The 12,500-nt window shown below is 47.4% G+C and overlaps 3 protein-coding genes across 3 annotated transcripts in view; 1 reads left to right on the top strand and 2 right to left on the bottom strand.

Annotated features, from left to right (window-relative positions):
• ddx31 (DEAD (Asp-Glu-Ala-Asp) box polypeptide 31) overlaps positions 1-6,294 on the top strand; it is an 8,133-nt gene extending 1,839 nt beyond the window's left edge. The window contains exons 7-18 of the mRNA XM_069145327.1: positions 1-33; positions 133-252; positions 353-459; positions 2,159-2,373; positions 2,461-2,613; positions 2,699-2,758; positions 2,871-2,921; positions 3,084-3,223; positions 3,352-3,436; positions 3,619-3,730; positions 3,814-4,048; positions 5,712-6,294. The exon at positions 1-33 is cut by the window's left edge and continues 32 nt beyond it. Coding sequence (XP_069001428.1) covers positions 1-33; positions 133-252; positions 353-459; positions 2,159-2,373; positions 2,461-2,613; positions 2,699-2,758; positions 2,871-2,921; positions 3,084-3,223; positions 3,352-3,436; positions 3,619-3,730; positions 3,814-4,048; positions 5,712-5,844 — 1,444 coding nt within the window. The 3' untranslated portion in view covers positions 5,845-6,294. The remainder of the gene's footprint in view (positions 34-132; positions 253-352; positions 460-2,158; positions 2,374-2,460; positions 2,614-2,698; positions 2,759-2,870; positions 2,922-3,083; positions 3,224-3,351; positions 3,437-3,618; positions 3,731-3,813; positions 4,049-5,711) is intronic.
• Positions 6,295-7,408: 1,114 nt separating this feature from the next.
• barhl1a (BarH-like homeobox 1a) lies at positions 7,409-11,071 on the bottom strand. The gene is made up of 3 exons (XM_069145313.1): positions 10,573-11,071; positions 9,131-9,332; positions 7,409-7,610 (listed from the first exon to the last, which is right to left on the bottom strand). Exons 1-3 carry the CDS (start codon positions 11,069-11,071, stop codon positions 7,409-7,411), a joined length of 903 nt encoding a protein of 300 aa, XP_069001414.1.
• Positions 11,072-11,439: 368 nt separating this feature from the next.
• Positions 11,440-12,500, bottom strand: part of cfap77 (cilia and flagella associated protein 77) — a 7,071-nt gene continuing 6,010 nt past the window's right edge. The window contains exons 5-7 of the mRNA XM_069145328.1: positions 12,430-12,500; positions 12,086-12,187; positions 11,440-11,623 (exon numbers count right to left, since the gene is read on the bottom strand). The exon at positions 12,430-12,500 is cut by the window's right edge and continues 29 nt beyond it. Coding sequence (XP_069001429.1) covers positions 11,501-11,623; positions 12,086-12,187; positions 12,430-12,500 — 296 coding nt within the window. The 3' untranslated portion in view covers positions 11,440-11,500. The remainder of the gene's footprint in view (positions 11,624-12,085; positions 12,188-12,429) is intronic.

The raw sequence follows: 12,500 nt of genomic DNA on the forward strand, positions 1-12,500 counted from the left end.
GGGAGGAGAGAAGAGGAAATCTGAGAAGGCCAGGTAGCCACATAAAACATCTGTATTCATATTTTTATATATATTTGTATTTATTTTATTATGTATATGTTTTTATTAAAGTCGTAAAATCTCTCTCCTCAGACTCCGTAAAGGAATCAACATCCTAATTTCGACTCCCGGACGTCTGGTGGATCATATCAAAAACACCCTGAGCATCGCCTTCAGCGCCGTGCGCTGGCTGGTTCTGGACGAGGCCGACCGGTGACGACCATGTTTATGTTTATTATTTGTGTTTATTGGTCACGTGACCAAACAGGAAGCAGTTCGTTCGTGTCAGTGAACGCTCTCTTTTCTCGTTCAGGACGTTGGACCTCGGCTTCGAGAAGGATCTGACCGTCATATTAAACAGCCTGAACTCTACCGGACCGACCCGGCAGAACGTCCTGCTGTCCGCCACACTGACCAGCGGTAAATACACTTCAGTGGACCTGCCTGTAGAGGACAGTGTTCCTGTAGTTCCTGTCTCTGCCTGTAGAGGACAGTGTTTCTGTAGTTCCCGTCTCTGCCTGTAGAGGACAGTGTTCCTGTAGTTCCTGTCTCTGCCTGTAGAGGACAGTGTTCCTGTAGTTCCTGTCTCTGCCTGTAGAGGACAGTGTTCCTGTAGTTCCCGTCTCTGCCTGTAGAGGACAGTGTTTCTGTAGTTCCCGTCTCTGCCTGTAGAGGACAGTGTTTCTGTAGTTCCTGTCTCTGCCTGTAGAGGATAGTGTTCCTGTAGTTCCCGTCTCTGCCTGTAGAGGATAGTGTTCCTGTAGTTCCCGTCTCTGCCTGTAGAGGACAGTGTTTCTGTAGTTCCTGTCTCTGCCTGTAGAGGACAGTGTTCCTGTAGTTCCTGTCTCTGCCTGTAGAGGACAGTGTTCCTGTAGTTCCTGTCTCTGCCTGTAGAGGACAGTGTTCCTGTCTCTGCCTGTAGAGGACAGTGTTTCTGTAGTTCCTGTCTCTGCCTGTAGAGGATAGTGTTCCTGTAGTTCCCGTCTCTGCCTGTAGAGGACAGTGTTCCTGTAGTTCCCGTCTCTGCCTGTAGAGGACAGTGTTCCTGTAGTTCCCGTCTCTGCCTGTAGAGGACAGTGTTCCTGTAGTTCCTGTCTCTGCCTGTAGAGGACAGTGTTTCTGTAGTTCCTGTCTCTGCCTGTAGAGGATAGTGTTCCTGTAGTTCCCGTCTCTGCCTGTAGAGGACAGTGTTCCTGTAGTTCCTGTCTCTGCCTGTAGAGGACAGTGTTCCTGTAGTTCCTGTCTCTGCCTGTAGAGGACAGTGTTTCTGTAGTTCCTGTCTCTGCCTGTAGAGGACAGTGTTCCTGTAGTTCCTGTCTCTGCCTGTAGAGGACAGTGTTCCTGTAGTTCCTGTCTCTGCCTGTAGAGGACAGTGTTCCTGTAGTTCCTGTCTCTGCCTGTAGAGGACAGTGTTCCTGTAGTTCCTGTCTCTGCCTGTAGAGGACAGTGTTTCTGTAGTTCCTGTCTCTGCCTGTAGAGGACAGTGTTCCTGTAGTTCCTGTCTCTGCCTGTAGAGGACAGTGTTCCTGTAGTTCCTGTCTCTGCCTGTAGAGGACAGTGTTCCTGTAGTTCCTGTCTCTGCCTGTAGAGGACAGTGTTTCTGTAGTTCCTGTCTCTGCCTGTAGAGGACAGTGTTCCTGTAGTTCCCGTCTCTGCCTGTAGAGGACAGTGTTCCTGTAGTTCCCGTCTCTGCCTGTAGAGGACAGTGTTCCTGTAGTTCCTGTCTCTGCCTGTAGAGGACAGTGTTTCTGTAGTTCCTGTCTCTGCCTGTAGAGGATAGTGTTCCTGTAGTTCCCGTCTCTGCCTGTAGAGGACAGTGTTCCTGTAGTTCCTGTCTCTGCCTGTAGAGGACAGTGTTCCTGTAGTTCCTGTCTCTGCCTGTAGAGGACAGTGTTCCTGTAGTTCCTGTCTCTGCCTGTAGAGGACAGTGTTTCTGTAGTTCCTGTCTCTGCCTGTAGAGGACAGTGTTCCTGTAGTTCCTGTCTCTGCCTGTAGAGGACAGTGTTTCTGTAGTTCCTGTCTCTGCCTGTAGAGGACAGTGTTCCTGTAGTTCCTGTCTCTGCCTATAGAGGACAGTGTTCCTGTAGTTTGTCAGTAAACAGTAAAATGTGTGTTTCAGCTGTAACTCGGTTAGCAGATGTGTGTTTAAACGACCCGGTCAGCATCCACGTGTCTGGCCCCGCCTCCTCTGACCTCACCACCTCCACCGTGACCTCTGACCCCGGCCAGGCGGAGAGCTTTGCCGTCCCGGAGGCTCTGAAGCAGTTCGTGGTGGTCGTTCCCAGTAAGATCCGACTGGTGTGTCTGGCTGCGTTCATACTGGACAAATGCAAGGTGAGCAGAACGACCTGAAATGTTTTACTTGTATAAAACCCGGGTTGATGGTTGCCATGGTAACCTCTGGCACCGCTGCCGCTCCAGTCTCCTCAGAACAACAAGCTCATCGTCTTCATCTCGAGCTGCGAGGCCGTCGAGTTCCTCCACGCCGTCTTCACCTCCGTGCTCGCGGGGCCCTCGGCCAATCACGGGCCTCGCCTCAGTTTCCTCCGTCTCCACGGCAACATGAAGCAGGAGGTAAAGGCTGCCGTCTCCCCCCTCGCCCGCTCTCCAATTGTTCAGTGACACAGTGTCTTCAGGGTGTGTTTGTTTTCTCCACCAGGAGCGCTCAGAGGTCTTCCAGCAGTTCTCGGTGTCTCAGTCGGGAGTCCTGCTCTGCACGGTCAGTGTCCGCCATGTTTGACCACCAGGGGGCAGAAATCCCTGCGTACGCACCGCCGAAGCCTCCGGCGTTGTCTGTACTTCTGTCAAATAAAAAGTACCGTTTGTTTCAGGATGTTGCAGCCAGAGGGCTGGACCTGCCTCAGGTCACCTGGATCCTCCAGGTGAATATGAACAGCTGACAGGAAGTAGAAACAAACAAAAAAACAATGTTCACATTTAAGTTGTTCAGATGATAAATTCTTCCCATTTGAGGCTGATGAATCCGGCCAATCAGAGCGCAGGATTCCACAACCCTCGACACCACTGACGTTGTTTGTTTACAGTTCACTCCTCCGACGGCGGCGGCCGAGTACGTTCACCGCGTCGGCCGGACGGCTCGCATCGGAGGACAAGGAAGCAGCCTCCTCTTCCTCACCCCCGCCGAGACCGCCTACATCACTGAGCTGGCCAATCACAACATCAGGTGGGTTGACTGACAGCTACCACAGCTGACTAAGAACTACAGACTGGTAATAAAGAGTAGTACTAGAAGTATTTCTGCTGGTCCACTGGCTGGTTTTGACTTTGTGGGCGGGTCTTGTTGGGTTTCAGCCTATCAGAAATGAAGCTGCTGGACATCCTGTCCACTCTGATGATAGACGACACCTACAAGGGGCGGGGCAAGTACCACAGTAAGGTAGGTCGCCTCCGTCCTCCGGGGGACTCCGAGGTCCGTCCCGGGTTGGAACCGGGACCGTCGGACCTTAAAGTACCGGATCGTTCCTGATGGAGTTTCTGGTTCTGGTTCAGGATCAGTGTTCCACGTGTCGATGATGTATTGATGATCAATAACTTGGTATCGTCGTCTGTCCCGGTCAGAGTTCGTCCAAAGCTCTGGAGCAGGAGGTCCGCGAGCGAGCGACGGTTCTTCAGACGGAGTTCGAGAACTTCGTGCACTCGGACGCTCGGTCGGTTCAGGCGGCTAAAAAAGGTACCGTTCGTTCCGTCGCAAAAACAACGTGCTGCTCTTTCATTGGCTGACCTGTCCCTGTGATGTCACCATGATGTCACCAGCGCTGCAGTCCTTCCTGCGGGCGTACACCACCTACCCCGCCCACCTCAAGCACATCTTCCACATCCGCTCGCTGCACCTGGGCCACGCCGCCAAGAGCTTCGGCCTCAGGGACGCGCCGCAGGGCCTGAGCTCCGCCGCGGGCCGCAACCGGAACCAGAACCGGCCCGGGAGGCCGGCCCAGAGCCCGGACAAGAACCAGAACCAGAACCAGAGGGAACCGACGGGAAAACACAGGTGAGTCCGATTTAACTCGTCTTTTATTTGATTTACTGACATTTGAAAGCGCTGCTGCTGCGACAGACGGTCACATCGATCTGAATGTTATTGATCGAGGAGATGCTGGTGTCTCGTCTCGTTGCCGTGACGACGATTTTATGTCCTTCACTTCGACGCAGACTGAAAACTAAAAAAAATTCTGCTGAAACTTTCCGATTCTAACGAGTCAAAACTGAATCGATGAAAACGGTTTTCTGTCCATCGACTGGTTGATCTGTGAAGCTGAACACTGCTTCTTGTTTATCCACCTTTGTGAGGACATTCAGTCTGATTCATCAGGTCAGCTCCTCATAAACCACCACAACGTCCCCACAGAGATAGAAAGACCAGCACGTCTGTCTGTCTGTCTCTCTCTGTGTGTGTGTGTGTGTGTGTGTGTGTGTGTGTGTGTGTGTGCGCGCGTGCGCCTGTGCGCTCATTAACACATGCCTCCTGCTGGGCTGACTGACACACACACATTAATCACACACTCTTATACATAATTAAAGTTGCTGCTCCCCTCAGATCATGTTTACACTCCGTCCACACAGGACCGTGTGTGTGTGTGTGTGTGTGTGTGTGTGTGTGTGTGTGTGTGTGTGTGTGTGTGTGTGTGTGTGTGTGGTCAGGCCGTGTCCAGACAAGCCCGCTGTGAAGAGCAGCTGCTAACAACAACAACACACATCCAACACACACACACTCACACACACACTCACACACACACACTCACACACACACACACACACACTCACTCAGTGGTCAGCAGAGACATAATTACAGGTGTGTGTCCCTCCTCGTTTTCCCACAATCCTCTGGGTGCTGGTCAGCGTTCAGGTGTCCTGATAAACATCCAGCTAAGAGAAATTTTATAAAAACATAAAGTCAAAATATTTTGATGAATAAATTTAAATGAAGTTAAAAAAAGAATTCATGAATATTGAAGAGGTTTTTAAAGTGAACGTCCGAGCTGCTTCAGATCAATCAGATCAATCACAGCTGTTTTGTTTTTTGATTATTTTCATGGATGAACTTTGTGTTTCGGTCCAAACTTAGTTAAAACCAAAATAGACATGAAGTCGTGTTTATTTCTGATCATCGATCAAACTCTCCGTCAACTCGCAGGTCATGTGACCTTCAGATCAATCACTGCGTTCCTACCTGATCAACACCTGATCAACACCTGATCAACACCTGATCAACACCTGATCAATAGAACATCACGTGACGTGTTTCTTCTCTTCGTCGATCGAACGCACGACAAATATAGTTTTTACAGAAACATAGAATAAATTGTTTCCGGCTGCGGCCTGCGGGGGCGCTATGACACAGACTTTTCCTTCGGGGGGCGTTGAACCCTGGACCCTGCAGCTGCTCCGCCCCCAGGGCGACACGGCTGGTATTGATTGGATAAAGAGCGACGGAGGAGGCGGCTATTGATCAGCCGGTTTAACACCATGTCCCGCTGCGCTCACACACACACTGGTCTTCCCGTCCTTGTGGGGACTCACGTTGACCGGATGCATTGTTGAGGTCTGTGATTGGCTGTCTGTTGCACTCTGGGGGTTCGTGGTTTTCTCCTTCAGCTCTCATGTATGAGCGGTTTTTTTTCTATCGGACCGAACCGGTTTGTTTCCTCCGTCAGGTTTCGACCCGGTCCGATGGAGGCGGGTCTGATCCACTCCGAGTTCTCCAGTGGGTTGGAGGGAGGAGACACGGTGAGGAAGAGGAGGACGAAGAGGAAGAGGAAGTTCAGCGAGTCGGGAGAAGAGGAGTAAGGAGGAGGTGAACGGACAGGAAGGACGGATATAAAAAGGCGGAGCTACAACAGTCAAAACCACTGAAAACATTTAAAATGAGAAATAAGGTTTTGTGGATTCAAATTCTGTTGATCGGTGAAACCAAATGTTGGTTTTTTTGTGTTTTTTTTAAGATTAATTCATATTTCAGCCGGTGCTCCCAACTAAATCTTCCTGAGTTTCACTTCCTGTTTGAAGTTTCGCGTTGATCAGCTCCAGACAAAATAAAACAGAAACCCGGAGCTGATCGGAGGATGACCAGGAACCGGACCTGAAAGCTGCAGATTCAATGTGTTCAGATCAACTGACAGGAAACACATGAACGTGTTTGTTACATGTGAAAAACATGTATTTAAAACGTGTATTTCTATTTTGTTAAAACTGTTTTTCATCCTTCAGTAAAATAAAGATGTGGATTTTTCCATTTTAGCCTCCTGCAGCCTGTTTTCAATGTTCGGAGGTGGAACACGCGTGTTGACGCTCACACGCTCCTCACATACAGACTTCAGAATAAAGCAGCAGAACTCGACCCGTCAGCAGTTTCATGTCATAAATATATAAATATCAAACATAAAAGTCCGTTTTAGAAGTTGAGGTTTGTGTCGCGGCTCCGCAGAAATAAAAGCCTGTTTTTTTTCATAGTTCCTGTTAAAGCAGCACTTAAAGAAACGTTCTGGTCACTCTGATGTGTAAATCGCTGCCTTTTAACAGCATCAATATTTCAGCCGCTCTTCAATATTTCAGCAGCTAATCGCTTCGCAAAATGTCTGATTCTGAATGAAATGTGCGGCCGTCTGATTGGTCGGACCGGAGGAGCCGGACGGGAGATTAACGTTTGATAATCAATGAATCATTTATCAGACTCTCAGAGGACTCGGGCTTTTATTCTGAAGGGCTTTGATTCTGGTTCGTTTCCCTCGACCCGATCCGACTCAGACGAAGAGACCTAAACCACAAAACGAGTCAAGACCACGTCGACCAGACTCGAGGCCACAAGATCCCAACAAACCGGACCAGAACCGAAAGACGAGGACGAGGACAGTCTGACAAAAGATCTACAGAGATGAATCAGAACCGGAACCCAGAAGACATCGAATCAGTTCAGACCAAGAAAAGTTCAGGTCGAAGTCACCGTCAAACTGAGACGGGTCAGAACCTCCACGAGACCGAGACGGGTTAGAAACGGTTTCATTCATCGTCTAAATACAGAAAATAGAAACATTCGACTCTTTTATTCATTGAAAATTTTAAAAAACGGAAACAATCGATGACATCACAAGTCTGGACATTCGGTGTCCAGGCTGCGGGACAGTTTGTATTTCAGACGTTGGACCCGGTTCTGGTCCGAGCTCTCCGATCTTCAGGCTGATGGACAAACAGAGTCTCTGTGTTCTGTCCTCTGGTCCGGACCTGAACGTCTCCACAGAGACGCTGAAGTAAACTGGAGGTTCTATTGTTTGCTGAAGTTCTGGTTCAGTCCAACCTTCTCGGTTCTGATATCTCAGTGAAAGTCTCGTTAAAGTCGTCTCCTCATCCTCCAGCGTCAGCGATGGTGGGGGTCAGTGTGGGTAAGTACCTGGGGAACTAGAGGCGGGACAGGATGGTGGTGGTGGGCGTGGCCTCGGTATAGGTAGAGGTCCAGAGTGGGCGGGGCCGGAGGGTACAGGTAGTGTGTGGGCAGGAACATCCTGCCGGCTTCAGCCAGCAGCTCCAAACCAATAGAAGACTGACGTTTCCACTTGGTCCTGAAACAGAGACCAGACGTTAGAGGACGAATGGGACGAGGACATGAGGACCGGACCGGTCGGTTAACTCATTTACTACTAACTAACTACCTAACTAACTAACTCAACTACTATTAACTAACTAACTAACTCAACTACTATTAACTAACTCATCTGTTACTAATTTGATTTTTTTGATTTTATACACTTTATTAATCCCTGAGGGGACATGTCTTCACTACAGCAGGGGGGCTCTCAGGGGGGAGATGCTGCAGCAGGCTGCCACTAGCGCGGCGCCAGGTAACCTGACCTGAGGTGCATGTTTTTGGATGATGGGAGGAAGCCGGAGAACCCGGAGAGAACCCACGCAAGCACAGGGAGAACATGCAAACTCTGCACAGAAAGGCCCAGGACCGGATTCGAACCCAGAACCTTTTTTGCTGTGAGGCGACAGTGCTAACCACTGCACCACCGTGCCGCCCTAAACTAACTAACTAATCTACTACTAACTCAACTCCTATTAACTAACTACTATTAACTAACTAACTTATCTACTCCAACTAACTAACTCAACTACTATTAACTAACTAGCTAACTCATCTACTACTAACTAGCTAACTCATCTACTACTAACTAACTAACTCATCTACTCAATCAGCTCCCGAAATCATGTTAATGTGATTATGATGTTAATGTGTATTATTAATTTATAATATACGTTATTATCGTGTTAATCATGTTAATAAATGTAGTTATCTTGTTTATTATTATCTTGTTGTTTATTTTGAGCTCCTGCATATATTATAATGTTATAATATCGAAGGTTTTATCGTTTATTTCAGATATATATATAATTGTTTTTTGCACAACGTAAAATGTTTTTATTTATATTTTTTAACCACGGAAATACGACCTTTGACCTTCTGTCATAAACTAAAAAATACCAAATAAAACCTTTTTCTAAAGTAAACATATAATGATGATTTCGTCATCTGGCCAATCAACGCACATGATCCGCCGGACAATGAAAAGAAATCAATAAATAAATCAGTTAAGCTCCGCCCCCTCTCGTCTTCTTCTGCACTAAAAGCTCCAGATTTGTTTCTGCATTAATAATTGATGGTTAATTACAGCACGCAGCGCTGAATTATTGATGCAGCGTGTTTATTATTCATGTGAAGGATCCGTCTCAGTGATACCGGCCAACGGGCCAGAATCAGTCTGGACTTTTATCTCAGAACCAGGAAACTTTGGACCGTTCTGAGAATTATTTTTTCCTTTTTCCTTGAAAAGCTGATGTTTACGTGCTAACAGTCGTCTCGTTAGCGTGAACAGAACCAAACCGGGCCGAAAGTCCTCGGTACCGTTAGAACTCTGTTTCACCAATTGGGCCTCCTGTCCCGGTCTCTGTGGTTCTGGACACGTTACTGACAGAACCGGAACCAGAACCAGGGTGTAGTGTGCAAATACTCATCTGCTGGTTCACCTGCGGTTCTGGTACCAGGTCTTTGTGTGTGTGTGTGTGTGTGATGCTGGTTCACCTGCGGTTCTGGTACCAGGTCTTGACCTGGGTGTCGCTGAGCTGTAGTGATGCTGCCAGCTCCATCCGGTCCTGGACGCTGAGATACTTCTGGTTCTGGAAGCTCCTCTCGAGCCGCGACAGCTGCTGGTCGCTGAACGCTGTTCGGGCTTTACGAGGTTTCTTGAGGCGACCCGCCGCGGGGCCCGACGTCCCACTGGGCCCTGAGTGATTGACAGGTAGAGATGACAGCTGATTGGTCGTTCAGAACCCAGTTTCAGAATAAATCTGTGTCCTGATGTGTTGTAATTCTTTTTAATTATGAATGTTTAATTCCTGATTTTAAAGGAGATGATTTTTAATGCAGTTTAAATACATAGGTTATTACTTTTACTTTTATTTTGAGAATAACTGAAGTTCTGATGTCATGTTGGATCGAGTCCCTGCGCCGATCCGTTCCTCTGCCCATGATCTGATTGATCACTGATATCAGATCGGTGCTGACGACTTTATGAAGCTTTTATTTATTGTAAAATTTTATTTTATTAAATTTATTTATTTTTTCTCTTTTCGACCACAATTTTTTTCCATCAGAGGAGCTTTAACTGTGAACAATATTATTATTATTATTATTAACATTATTATTATTTTCTTTATTAATGAATCAACTAAATATCAGAAAACTGGAAAAGTCTCGTGAATATTTTCAAACGTCTTGTTTTGTCTGAAAACCTCTTTAAACGTCTTTACACACTTTATTTTTTTCATAGAAATCTGAAACTGGAGATTTTTTTACTGTAAAAAATAAATCGATCGGCTGAAATAAAGATCAGCGATCAATACTTTAATTAATAATGATCTTTTCAATAAAACCTCATAAATTAAAATAAAGCCTTAAAAACAAAACTTTTGATCTCATGTTTCTGTTTGCTTCAATAAAAACATTTTCTGATTCATAATTAATGAGATTATTTTTTTATTATTATTTAAACCATCAGAAGCAGAATAAATTGTAAAACTAATTTACAGCTGATGATCTTAAATTCATAGAAATAAAAAGAGAAACCAGCTGCTGATTATTCAAACTAAAATTAAACAATTTTATTTTTCATGTTAACTTCCCAAATGATATAGAATATTAAATATTTATTAATAATCCCCAAATAGTACTATTTATTATAATCGTTAGAAGCAGACTTGGCTTGGTCAGTTAATATTTGAATAACTTGAATTATCTTCAGTTTCTTTTAATTTATTTATTAGTGTTTTTTTTTTAACAAAAAAAAAACATCTAATCTGAAAGTTTAAAAAATATTTGATTTCAGTTTTATCTGATGAAAACCTTTTTTTTTTTTTTTTAATATACTTGAAATGTTTTCAGTTTAAAATTCATTTAAAAAACATAGAATGAGTTAAAACGATGAACAGATTTCTCGCCAGATGAAATATTAGATGTTATTTTACCTCTGGTTTCTCTCTCGCTGTCTGAAGAGGAGCTGCTCAGACTTTTATCCTGAAACTCTTCATCCGCTCCGGACTGGAACGGCTCGGCTTCCAGCTCAGACTGTCCCGGGTCTGGGCAGACCTGTCCAGGGTCAGGGTAGACCTGTCCCGGGTCAGAGTAGATCTGTCCAGGGTCAGGGTAGACCTGTCCCGGGTCAGAGTAGATCTGTCCAGGGTCAGGGTAGACCTGTCCCGGATGAGAACTGGGCCGATAGTCCGCTAAGATGTCCCGGATCAGGAAGGAAGAGTTGACCGAGCGGGGCTGCAGCGGACCGGGCAGCAGCGGGGACTCTAGCCGGGGAACGGACCCTCTCCGCGGGGAAGGAGGCGCCGAGCAGCCGCTGCTGCTGCCCGGGCTGAGCTCCGGAGGTTCTGTCCGGGAGAGGAGCGCGCCGGGCGGCCTGAGCGAGAGCAGGGAGTCGATGCGGAACGCGGAGCATCCGGAGGCAGAAACCTCCATCTCCGCCCGACTCAGGTGAAGTTTGAGGAGTCAAATGTGGAGTAGAAACATTAGAATTCCGGAAAATGTGACGAAAACATGAAGTATTAGTTTGGATGTGACGTCATTTTATCCTTTAAAGTAAAAAAAATAAAAATCCAGTTTGTGATAAACTCTGATTATTGATCCGGATGTTACCTGAAGATGATCCGAGCTGCGTTCAGCCCCACACAGAGACGGGGGATTAAACTCTCCTCCTCCTCTTCCTCCTCTTAGTCCTCCTCCTCCTCCTCCTCCTCTTCATCTCTTCTTCCACCCTCCCACCCCCTCCCCACCACCACCACCACCACCACCACCAAAGAAGAACTCGTCTGAGATCTGATGAGTTTTCATGTTTTCATGTTTATTAGTGTGAACAGGTTCCGTCGGTCCGTCGGTTCCGTCTTCGGGTCATTCCAGACCGTACGTCCCCAGACCCTGATGTCCTCTCCGGGACACAGAGTCCGACTGGTGCGCCCTGAAGGCCCGGAGATGAGCTTCCTGGTCCCGGAAGGTGTCCAGAGCCGGACCTACCTGCACACAGACACCTGTTGATGGTTCTGACGGACTCACGGCAGGAGGTCCGGAAACGAGGGCGGGAAAAAGGTAACAAGCTTTTAAATGTTTCAACGGGTAACAATCTGCTGCCATGACAACACGGAGGAGAGACACCTGGACCAGAACCACCGGTCCTCTGAACCAACAACTGCAGGGACAAGTGACAACAAGTGGACCCAGGCTGGGTCAGGTGGTCTGGGTCAGGTGGTCTGGGTCTGGTGGTCTGGGTCTGGTGGTCTGGGTCAGGTGGTCTGGGTCAGGTGGTCTGGGTCACGTGGTCTGGGTCAGGTGGTCTGGGTCAGGTGGTCTGGGTCACGTGGTCTGGGTCTGGTGGTCTGGGTCAGGTGGTCTGGGTCAGGTGGTCTGGGTCTGGTGGTCTGGGTCAGGTGGTCTGGGTCTGGTGCCAGAACCTGGACCCGGTGTCCAGGTGAGTGTTACCTGTGTGAAGTGCGGCAGTTTGAAAGGTGTTTGTGTGACTGGCAGCGACCTGCTCCTCCTCAGCAGGCTGGTTCTGGTTTCTGCAGCCCGACCCAGTTTCACCTGGACACACACGGACACGTTTTCATCACGTCAGGGGACATTTCACATCCAATATTAATCTAAACCTCAACTGATACTAAACTAACCTAAACTAACTTAAACTAAACCCAAACGTTAAACTGTAAACTAACGTTAAACTAACCTTAACTCTCCTGGAACTAACCCTTGGGACGTGTCCATCAGACATACGGGGACCCTGAGTTTCACCTGGTTTGTGGGGTGCTGATTGGAAGGTCTCTCACCTTGTCTTTGTTGTTGCTGGTTTGATTCCTGCTCATCTGTTCGTCCATCCAGCGGTGAGCGTATTGATTGG

The sequence above is a fragment of the Embiotoca jacksoni genome, unplaced genomic scaffold (genome assembly GCF_022577435.1).
Source record: "Embiotoca jacksoni isolate LCO1_2020_lvr unplaced genomic scaffold, fEmbJac1.0.p SCAF_122, whole genome shotgun sequence".
NCBI lineage: Eukaryota > Metazoa > Chordata > Actinopteri > Embiotocidae > Embiotoca > Embiotoca jacksoni.